The sequence below is a fragment of the Artemia franciscana genome, chromosome 9 (assembly GCF_032884065.1).
Source record: "Artemia franciscana chromosome 9, ASM3288406v1, whole genome shotgun sequence".
NCBI classification, from domain to species: domain Eukaryota; kingdom Metazoa; phylum Arthropoda; class Branchiopoda; order Anostraca; family Artemiidae; genus Artemia; species Artemia franciscana.
In genome coordinates, this window is record NC_088871.1 from 5,776,216 (window position 1) to 5,788,250 (window position 12,035).

The 12,035-nt window shown below is 36.3% G+C and overlaps 1 protein-coding gene across 1 annotated transcript in view; it reads right to left on the reverse strand.

Annotated features, from left to right (window-relative positions):
* Positions 1 to 737: 737 nt before the first annotated feature.
* The window catches only part of LOC136030930 (uncharacterized), a 72,834-nt gene continuing 61,536 nt past the window's right edge, over positions 738 to 12,035 (reverse strand). Inside the window, exon 2 of the mRNA XM_065710038.1 lies at positions 738 to 1,872. Coding sequence (XP_065566110.1) covers positions 849 to 1,847 — 999 coding nt within the window. The 5' untranslated portion in view covers positions 1,848 to 1,872 and the 3' untranslated portion in view covers positions 738 to 848. The remainder of the gene's footprint in view (positions 1,873 to 12,035) is intronic.

The window sequence follows — 12,035 nt, forward strand, 5'->3', positions numbered from 1 at the left end:
AACCTAATATATTTATTTTTATTTCAGTTTGTTTTTTGCTTCATTTATTTTTGATAGTAATTTCTGGGTGCTTTGAGATTTAATTGCTTTTGGGCTTTATTTCTGCTGGTTTTGAGTTTAAATGCTATTACTCTTTTACTTTTTGAAGGTAAAACTTCTTTTTCAGAAAATTTTCTAAAAGTTAATTTTTGTTCATTTGATTAGCAGGAAAAACTTATTTTCTTAAATTCAATTCCAGATCGTTTTTTAAATAATGTCAGAAAATCTGGATCCATCTCCACGAAAAATTCCCTTTCAATCGGAAATTCAATCCTGGCGAATTTTTACCCCAGATAATTACGCTTAACATATCCATGGTGAAAATCGAGTCGGCAAAGGGAAGGCAAGACCTATAAAAAGAATTTCGTACGAGAATTGAAACAAATTCCCCATTGAAAAATTTTCCCCCAGACCCCTCACTGAAAAATTTCCAGTTCAACCCCCGGAAACTTCCCTCCCCGTGGAAGATTTTCCTTAATCTTTATTTAAGTAAAATGGGCAGGACGGGTCAGCGATTTTAAAGGGGGAACGATGAACTACCAGTTCATTGTACCCTTCTGGGTCCAACTAAAGTATAAAAGATTAATCTGATTGAAGCCCCCTTAACGTTAGCATGCCGAAATTTAATGACAGAGAGGGCGGAAAAAGTGATTTAAGGAACTGAAAACATTCTGGTAAATTTTGTATTTCACAAGCTGTAACGTAGAAAAAGATTTTTATTCATGAAAAGGCTAATCAACATAAACAATATGGACTTATGACTAAATCAACTTAGCAACAAAATGCAGACAAACGATGACCTTGATGAGTCAATCGTAGTTTAAAGAAGTGTAGATATCATCATCATCATACTTAATTGATAAACTTTTACCACAAGTGCCATTGTGGGCGTATCCCGGAGTATTTCCGAATCGACAACGATGAACACCTTTGCAGCCAGTGGTAGTGTGGTAAGGAGGAGTAGAGGCGAAACGACAAACTGAACACGTTATTGTTCCGTATTGGCAATTGACTACACTCTCCGTCTTGGAGTTTCTGTTTTTAATGACATAGTTTAAGGTTTTTTCAAACATTAGTTTAAAACCTTGAAACCTCTTGCTTAAGGACAGTGATTCAAGCATCTTTAGAACCTCTGGCGTAGAAAATTTACGTACGTCAATCATCCCCAGAATTTCTACTGCAGTGCCAGACCTTTCCTCAGAATTTTTAGAGACCCACCCGTAAAAACAGTTCAAAAATGAATCCCACCTTTCGAACTTCCTTTTTATCAAAGACGCACACACAATTTTGGAAAACTGAAGAAAATCGTTGATATCAAAATCCACAATAAAATCAGGACCTTTCCTCCCTTTCACAATAAGTATAGCAATCTCATTCATAGCTATTTTCTTTTGGGCATTGCAATCATAGGTTGTAAAAATGAGCTCAAGTACTTTCAAGTCGTTTTCTTTAGCAAATTTATCAAGCAAGTGTTCCGCCATTGTTTCCTTGATTCCCAGAAAATTGTATTTATCAACAACATAACTAAAGGTCTCCAGGGTAATTACACTCATATCAGGGATTTTGCCTTCTTCATAGCAACCAATAATAGCTTTCATAGCATTGACATCGACGTCATCGGCCACGACGATGTTTGTTCGCTTCTCGAGCATGTCGTGATCAAACATTTTACTAAATACATCACTCGTTGCTGTTAAAAGGATCTTCTGGACCATAATGTTTCCATTTTTACATTGAATCGTAATAACCTGGCTATTTTCCAACTTCAAATTATCCAAAATTGCAGTAAGAGTTGAAGTAAAGCTCATTGTTTTGAAGTTGTACTCTGGGCTCCTGGAAGAAAAGCAAAAATTATAAGTCAGTTCGGAGACAATTGTTTATACCCTTTATCTTTAGTCTTTCCATAAATTTTAACTCTTTTCCCTTCTATTCCTTTCTCAATTTACAAGTTGCTGTCTACATGAGGTCTCCAACAACCCATGAAATTTTCACACGACCCCTGCAAGCCGTTCCCGAAATGTTGCAGATGTGGTATTTTGATGACTTGGATACAAATAGTATCTTCCTAAACAGCTTTACTCCTACCCCAAGTCAAAAATTTAGAGTCTGCTAGGGCCTTCAAGACCCACAAAAAGTTTTAACTTAATCTCCCAAGCTATCCCTGAAATATTGCAGATAAGCTATTTTGATAACCTGGGTTCACATAGTGCCATTGATTTTTTCTCTCATCCCTCCTTCAAGTCAAATGTTGAGATCCGATTCCCTCCCCCCCCCCAAACAATCCTGACAACCAGCAACATGTGTTCCCACTTTATTTTCATCTAAAATCCTACTATAAAATAATTGATATTTTTGCATAATTTAGTGTCAATGCCCTAAGCACTGTGGGGTCATGTTGACCATGGATACATACTTTTAGATCTTTCTGCTATTTTCAATCAAATAGTTCTCACAATACTAATACGATAAAATGGGTATTACGGGGATGCAAGAGGGGAAAATAAGGGTACGAGGGACAATCTACCCTTTAATCGTTTTTGGCCTGGTAAAAAAGGCACGAACTTTTAATCTCCTATAGAACGAGCTTCTTCCTAGGTTTCTACGACGACGCCTTCCATATAGAGAAGTCGGAGGAAAAATAAAGCCGGGAGGAACATTATAATTTACTGAAACATCACTAATGCGTCGCGTTAACACCAAAATATGACTAAATTGTTAGATAAAAGGTCTACAAATAAAAAAAAACTGCAGGGGCAAATATCCGATTTTGAACCACTTCTTATTATTATCTGCCCACTGTCCACACAGGGCGCAAAATATTAGCCTTAAATAGGAGCAACAGAATAATGACAGCGAGAGTTCTTGGCGACCTACAAGAAAGAAGGTAATTTTTCAAGTGAAAATTTAACATATAGATCCAAAACTCTAAAAAACGGAATTTTGATGCTAAAAGATACATCAAAAGAATTAAATTTTCACGCTGATTGTAAATATATAAGTTTCAATTAATTTAGTCTTTGTCATCAAAAGTTACGAGCCTGAGAAAATTTGCCTTATTTTTGAACATAGGGGGAAACATCCCAAAAAAGTCATAGAATCTTAACAAAAATCACACCATTGCATTCGGCGTATCAGAGACCCTGTAGCAAACATTTCAAGCTCCTATCTAAAAAAATGTAGAATTTCATATTTTTTGCCAGAAGACCAGACAAATCACGGGTGCGTGTTTATTTGTTTGTTCGTTTTGTTTTTGTTTTATTTTCTTTTCCCAGGGGTCATCGTATCGACCAAGTGGTGCAAGAGTGTCGCAAGAGGGCTCATTCTTACGGAAATGAAAAGTTCTAAGTGATCAAAAAATTGGAGGGCACCTAGGCCCCCTCCCACGCTCATTTTTTTCCAAAAGTCAACGGATTAAAATTTTGAGATAGCCATTTTGTTCCGCATAGTCGAAAACCATCATAAATGTGTCTTTGGGAATGACTTACTTCCCCACAATCCCTGGGGGAGGGGCTGCAAGTTACAAACTTTGACCAGTGTTTACATATAGTAATGGTTATTGGGAAGTGTACAGACGTTTCCGGGGGGATTTTTTGGTTTGGGGGTAGGGTTGATGGGAGGGGACTATGTGAGAGGATCTTTCCCTAGAGGAATATGTCATGGGGGAAGAAAAATTCAATGACAAGGGCGCAGGATTTTCTTGCATTACTATAAAAAAACAATGAAAAAATAAACATGAAAACGTTTTTCAATTGAAAGTAAGGAATAGCATTGCAATTTAAAACGAACAGAGATTATTACGCATATGAGGGGTTCTAAAAATACCTTAGTATAAAGAGCGAGGTATTTAGGAGGAGATAAATACCTCGCTCTTTATGCTAAAGTATTTTTAGTAATTTCAACTATTTATTCTACGGCCTTTTTGATTCAGGGGTCATTCTTAAAGAATTGGGACAAAACTTACGATTTAGTGTAAAGAGCGAAGTATGAACGAGGGTATAAACCCCCTCGTACACATAATAAAAATATAAGAATATAAAAGTTTGTTACGTAAGTTAATTCTTAAGTTACACATATTTTTTACTAATAAAAACGTTCGCTAAAAATTAAAAGTTCTAGTAGCCTTTTCAAGTACCCGAAAAATTGGAGGGCAGCTAGGCCTCCTTCCCCACCCTTTATTTCTCAAAATCGTCTGATCAAAACTAAGAGAAAGCCATTTAGCCAAAAAAAAATTAACATACAAATTTCATTTCAATAATTTATGTGCGGAGAGCCAAAATCAAACATGCATTAATTCAAAAACGTTCAGAAATTAAATAAAAAAACTACTTTCTTTAACTGAAAGTAAGGAGCGACATTAAAACTTAAAACGAACAGAAATTACTCCGTATATGAAATGGGTTGTCCCCTCCGCAATCCCTCGCTCTTTACGCTAAAGTTTGACTCTTTGCCCCAATTCTACGTTTAAAAAAAATTAAAAGCTTTAGCGAAAAGAGCGAGGCGTTGAGGAGGGGACAACCCATTTCATATACGGAGTAATTTATGTTCGTTTTAAGTTTTAATGTCGCTCCTTACTTTCAGTTAAAAAAAATAGTTTTTTTTATTTGCTTTTAAAAAAACATCTTATTGTAGGTGCAAATATCAGATTTTGATATACTTCTTATTATAATCTGCCTACTCTCCACTCGGGGTGCAAAAAATTGGCCAAAAATACGAGTAACAGATTAATGACAACGAGGGTTCTTTGTCACCTACAAGAAAGAAGTTAATTTTTCAAGTGAAAATTCAACATTCAGATCCGCCGTTACACTAATTAAATGGAAAAAAAATAAGTTTTTTCAAGTGAAAGTAAAAAGCAACATTAAAACTTAAAAAGAATAGAGATAATTACGTATATGATGGGGGTTGCCCCCTCATCAACACCTCACTCCTCACGCTAAAGTTTTTCAGCTCTTTTAAAAAAGTATCTTATTGTTCTAATTAAACAACCTTTGTGTTTCAGGAGTTATTCTTAAAGAGTTGGGACAAAATTCAAGCTTTAGCGTAAAGAGCGAGGTGTTGAGGAGGGGGCAAACCCCTTCATATAAGTAATAATTTCTGTTCATTTTAAGTGTTAATGCTGCTCCTTACTTTCAGTTTAAAAAACTTTTATTATTTTATTTAATTTCAGATCTTTTTTAAATATTGCCAGAAAATCTAACCCCAACTCCAAGAGGAAACCCCCTCCTCGCAAAAATATTATCTAGACAATTCAATTCATGTGAAAATTTACCCTGGACAATTGCTCTTAACCACTCCGCGTGTAAAATTGAGACAGAAAAGAGAAAGCAAGACATATAAAAAGAATTTTGATTAAGAATTCTGGCAAATTCCCTCAGTGTATAATTTCCCCTGACAAGTTCACTCCCTGGAAACATCCCTCCCCATGGCAAATTCCCTCAAGGAAAAACCCCCAGGAGAAACTTGTTCCCTCCACCTGAAAATGTATGCATACATCCCAATAACAAATTATATGCGTAAACAATGGGCAATTTTTATAACTTAAAGCCCTATCCCTTGGGGCTGTAGAGGGGGGGAGGTCATGTTATACCAAAGGCATAGTTATTGGGCCTCTCACCTATGATAAACAAAATGATTCTCTCAAAATTTTGATCGGACGATTTTGGGAAAAAAGGGGGAAGGGGACCTAGCTGCTCTCCAATTTTTTGGTCAATTAAAAAGGGCACAAGAAATTTTAATTTTTGTTCGAATGAGCTGACATTCCAGGCCCACTGGGTCAGCACAATCACCGCTGGTGAAAAAAAAAAAAAAGAAAAAACGCATCCGTGATCTTTTCTTCTGGCAAAAATATAAATTCCACATTTTGGCAGATAGTAGCTTGAAACCTATTCAGTAGGGTTTTCCTGATACGCTGTATCTGATGATGTTATTTTCATTAAGATCAAATTGACTTTTAGGGGGTGTTTCCTCCTTTTATCGAAAATTAGGAAAATTTTGTCTGGCCCGTAACCATTGACGGAAGAACAAACTTAATAAAACTTATATATTTGAAGTCAGCATAAAAAGCTGATTCTTTTGATATGCCTATTGGTATCAAAATTTCGTTTTTTAGAGTTTCGGTTACTATTGAGCTGGGTCTCTCCTTACTTACAATTCGTTACCACAAACTGTTTGATACTTAACTCGTTCTTTAATGTTTTTCATTGTATTTTATAATCTATTTTAGACATATTAGGATTTTTGTTTCAACTCAGTGATACCGACACGGGGGTTGGATTCTGGGAGTTTTTAAAAGTAAGAACTATTTGGTTGACACCCCCCCCTAAAAAAAATCCTACTGAAGAGCCTCTACAAGCGCCTTCTACTTTTGAACAAATTAGCTTTTTCGAAAACTAAGAATAAAACTACAAAAAGAACATACGTAATAACGAAGAATGAAAAATATAACGTGATACTGAAGTCTTGACTAACAACTGAAAATAAAGGCGATTTTCAGCAAATTCTTAAAAAGCAAATAAAATAAGACCAAACACGCTTAAACCTATCTCTTGAAATCAATTATGTGTAAGTTTAAATACAAACATTTAAATTCAGTTTAGTAAATATGTTTTCGCTTCCCTCTAATTTCGAACATATTTCAGGAACCACTGTACGAAAATAGAAAACAACGTGTGTTCAATTTTAACCTAGAATACTATTGTTATTTCTTAAACAGATTTGGGGAAAAAACAAATAAATAAACACGCACGTGATCTCTCTTCTGGAAACAATATAAAATTCGACATTTCGGAAGATAAGTAATGGATACAATGGATAAGCGTAAGATAATTTTAGCACGGATTAGAGATCCGAATCGACAGAATAAACGATAATGAAAAAGTAATGAATAAATAAATATAAATGATAATGAATAAATGAATGAACGTCCCCCCTTTCTCAAGGTGGCTGTTGCCGTCGCACTTGGTCATAGCCCTTTTCGAAATCTCTACTTAAAACTCTGGTCTTTCTTGATTATGAATCAAATCGTAAATGTTTAAAATAACAATAATTATGATTTGTTTATTCCCTTTAGAAAACTCTAGCCGGAATAACACAAAACAAGAAACGAAAAGATGATCAAACTAAATTACAAAAATTGTGACAAAACAAACAAACAAAATATGAAAAAAGAAAATAAAAATAGCACAGGTATTGGCTATACGATTACCTTAATATGACTCCGATCTAAAAAAAAAACTGTTATAAATATTATGGGACAGATCTCAGTAGCTTTAAATTTGGCAACAATTTTCCTATTAAGGTAACCCTGAGGCAGGGGCAAACACAGAATTTATGGTCGGGGGAAAGTGGGTACCAACAGGAATTGGGATCCTCATCAGTAGGCTTTTGTTCGCTCTTTCACTTCATAAATGCAGCTATTGACCTTCAAGGGGGAATATTTTTTTTCTTCCCCCGGATCCGCCCCTGCGCCTAGGTGACAGACTAAAGATTCATAGTAACGAAAATAAGTCCAGCGAACCAGAAAAAAAATATCATAAACAAAGTCTTCAATTAAAAAGATTAGCCTGCTGACGAAACGATGAGAACAATGTAGCATTTTAGTTAAGTTTACAACTGTTTTAGCATCGCCAATTTTCAGTTCTCCTTAAGGATCATGAAAATAATATGACGTCATTACAAGTGTAATTTCTCAAGACTAACTGTATGGTCAAGAAAAGATGAGGCCTAAGCTGCACTATCAGTTGTCCGGCTCCACATTTGGTTTACTCATTGTAGGATGGAGAGGGAACCTTAAAAATAGGTTCAAAGACCTTAATGATGGACATTAAGTCAGCTCTGATTTTAAATTCCGACCAGATCCTGCGACATTGGGGGGAGTTGGAGGGGGAAACTGGAATTCTTGGAAAACATGAAAATTGGAGTATTTTTATCTTACGAATAGGTGATCGGATCCTAATGAAATTTCATATTTAGAAGGAACTCATGTCTCAGAGCTCTTATTTCGAATCCTGACTAGATCTTTTGACATTGGGGGGATTTGGAGGGGGAAATCTTGGAAAACACTTGGAGTGGAGGAATCGGGATGAAGCTTGGTGGATAGAATAAGCAAATGTTCTTGATACGTGATTGACGTAACCGTACTGGATTCGCTCTCTTTGGGGGAGTTGGGGGGAGGGGTTCAGTGATTTGGCGAGTTTAGTGCTTCTGGACGTGCTAGGACGATGAAAATTGGTAGGCGTGTCAGGGAGCTGCACAAATTGACTTGATAAAGTCGTTTTCCCAGATTCGGCCATCTGGGGGGCTAAAGGGAGAGGAACAGTTGGAAAAAGTGGGTGATCGGACCTTAATGAATTTTGATATTTAGAAGGACATCATGACTCAGAGCTCTTATTATAAATCCTGACCAGCATTAAGCCTCTGATTTTTCTTTTAAATCAATCTATTGACTCTTAGAATTTTGTTAGAGCTCATACCATATGACCTCTTGGCTCTTAGCTCTTCTTGCCTCGTCACAAGTGCCATATGAGCTCTTAGCTCTTGTTCGCTTCTTGATTTCGTCAACGTTGATTCAATTATTTGGTTTAAGCGTTGAAACAAGAGCGACACATGGCAAAATGCATGGGGAAAAATAATTTGGCTATTAATTTACACATAAGGGGGAAGGGGATTAAATTATAGCGGAAGTGCATTCAAAACGTGTTACCTACAATTTTTGGCATATTACCAAGTAAGAATTGAGTTTTTTAAAACAGTTATTGCTCAATCAGGGGTGTAGATTTCTATGGCGTAGAGGAAAACTACCCCCTCAAACCCCATTTGCCTCCCCCCTTCCCCAGCTAAAAATTAGTTTCATTAAAAATCTTGTCAAAACTAAGGTAAGCCTGCATAATTCAAGCATCTAAAGAAACGGGTCAGGATTTCTTTGCCTTTAAGGTACTATATGGCCCATTTTCCACTGTTATTTTCACTTGATTTGGGAAAATTTCCTTCAAATTTAACCCCCTCCCTCTTTGCCCCAGTATTTTGACGGAATTACGCCACTGTTCTCAATAACCCCAATATTAGGCTAATACCAGCAAGGCTTTTGGAAAGAGACAGAAATAGCAGAGCGTCTTCTTTGGAATTTTCTAAATTTTAAAAATAAAGATTTAGCCTAATTCAGCTACTTGCAAAGATAGCAAAAGTCCCTGGTCTAGAGCTTCACCAAGCTTTGCTTACGTATAATATCTGCTATTTGGAAGTATAATTCTTTTTTCGGGTAAAGGATTGAACTTTCTGCTAGAGGATTTTCCGCAGGGAAAACTTTCCGTTGGGAAGGGTATTTCCGGGGGATAAAATTTGAGGGGAAATTTTACATTGGCCTGAATTCCGAAACAAAATTCTTTTTATTATTTTAGGTTTTTCTTTGTAAACCTAATTTTACGCGTGGAGATGTTAAGGGTAATAGTCCGAGATAAATTTTTAATGGTATTGAATTGTCTAGACTATTTTTCCGGGGAGAGGAATATTTTTTCCTTGGAGGTGGAGCTGGATTTTCTGGCATTAAAAAAAAACATTTGAAATAAAATAAAAGTTTTTTTCCGTCTGAAATTACGCCTAAGGAGCAACACTAAAATAAACAAAAAATATTACATATATGAAGGGGATTGCCCCCTCTTTTTTTACGCTTAAGTTTGAATTTAGTCTCGATTCTGTAAGAACGACTCCCGAAACATACTTGTAGTTTAAACAGAACAATGAGAAGCTTAAGTACTAAAAAACTTCAGCGTGAATTGTCGGGCGTTCAGAGGGGGCAATCCCCTTATTATGTTATTATTTCTATTCGTTTTAATTTTTACTGTTGCTCCTTGCTTTCAGGTAATTTTTTTTATTAAATTACTGGTGCAAGTTCATGTTTGCTTGCCGAAGAATATTCATTAATTTGGAGAAATCATTCCACTTGTTATTGCTGTGTATGCGATTATTGCCTTTCTATGCTTTATTTTTGTTGTCTTTCTGAAAATAAATGACATAAAAGTCTTGTTTTCGGGCTAAGAGAATAAAGCAGCAAAGATAATATAAAGCCTAAAGCAACAAAGTTTCAGAGTATAATTCAGCCTATTTTTTTAGTTTGAACACAATTTTGAGGTTTTGCCCGTAATATCAGCAAAAATCGCTTTTAGCTGAAGTAAATCGAATTAGCTGAAGTAATTTAGCTGAAGTAAATCGTTTTAGCTGAGTAGGGGATCGTTCCGATCCCGTACTCTGGCTCTAAAACCTACTCTGTTAAAAACTTGATTACCCAATGTACAATGCCACTGCTACTGGCTTCATACTTTTCATGTATTCTTCAAGAATTTCAAAATCAGGAGAAGTTAACCTTGGTTTTTGCAAAGCATCATATACGTTAGCAAGCTTTTCAATTTTCTGACAATCCATCAAACGTTTGACACTGTCATACTTTGAGTGCCACCTGGTTACCACAGGTCTTATAAGCTGTTTGTCATATACCTCTTTCACAGCATCAGCAGCTTTTGAACTCTTATTCACGGCATCCCAGAGAGCAATACACTTCAAAAAAGCGGCATGGTACTGCCTCTTATGTGCAATATCACAAAGGGCTTTATCAGCATCGGTGGATCCAAGCAGGTTAAGTGTGTGGCTGACACACCTGAAGTGTGGAGGAAGTTGGAAATAATCGTGGTCGTCATGAAAATGGAGTATCTCTCCAACGTTTGTAAAAGAGAACGAGCCATTCTGGCCTGCTTCATCTTCATTTTCTTTAACTTTTAACTTCTTTCTTTTTATCAACTACAATTTTGTACCTGGTAAATACGCTATTCAGTTGTTAAGCAATTCTGTCATAAGTGTATGAGCCCTTGAACCGGCAACAAGCAAGGACATACGATTTCCATTTCAAATCCTCGTTGAGCAAGTGTGCAGTCATCTCCTTTTAGCTTTTGTTGTTGGCAAACCAAATGTGTGTTGTCAGCGACATGTAGTCGGTGAGTTCAAAATCACGAACCATATCTTTAATGTACTTCAAAAACTTAGCTTCAATTTGCAGAGCGAAGGCTTTTCTTCCTGGAACCTTTGTATAAGGTGCAAGACCTGCTATCAGATTTTGAATGACGGCTTCTCAAAAGTGTACGGGGGTCGCATCTCTTCCACAATGTAGTCCAGTGCGAAAGAATTCACTTTTGACTGTGTCAGTTTCTGCGGTCTTGCAGCAAAGAAATCTCCCTTAACTTTTTTAGAAGGTGAGCAATAATCAGAGCCAGCATTATCTTCAGCTTCAGACGATCCCGAAAGTGAGCTTACAAGTTCACTAGCCTCTTTACTACTTGATTTCCTTTTGTTCTTACTGTTTATCACACTTATCACTCAAAAAACTGTCCATTCAATATATATATGGTAGTTCCGCCATGACTGCGTCCTTTTTTGAACTTTCGTGCCGGACCAGGAGCCGCTGTTCTCAAAGACTAAAATCCAATCATCCACTAATATATAGGAAGTTCAATTCATCGCATCGCCCTGCGTCATGTCGGAATAATTTGTCTGTGCCATGAAGAAAGTACTTGAGTACTTAAGTACCCTTAAGTACTCAAATTTTTTACTTAAGTAAAAGTATTAAGTACTTTAGAAATGTTTTACTTAAGTAGAGTACAAGTACTCATATTTTTTACTTAAGTAATTACTTAAGTACTTTTACTTAAGTATTTCCTAACACTGCTTACGATATCCTCCCATCCAAACCAGAGACAACTTGTTTTTTGTTTGGTCCTAGACCAGTGGTTCCTAATCAATTTTGGGCTATTCCCCACCTAGGCATTTCTAAAATTTTCATGCCCCTCCCCTGATTCTTAAATCTTGCTGCTCAAAATTTTACTTGTATTCACCCAAAGGAAGCTCATAAGGTCACAGTGGTCCCAATTGGGAGGGGGCAGGGGACAACCCTACTGGATTTGTAAAAGACCTAGTTACTTTTATTTGATTGCTATTTTGTATTTTAGCAATGT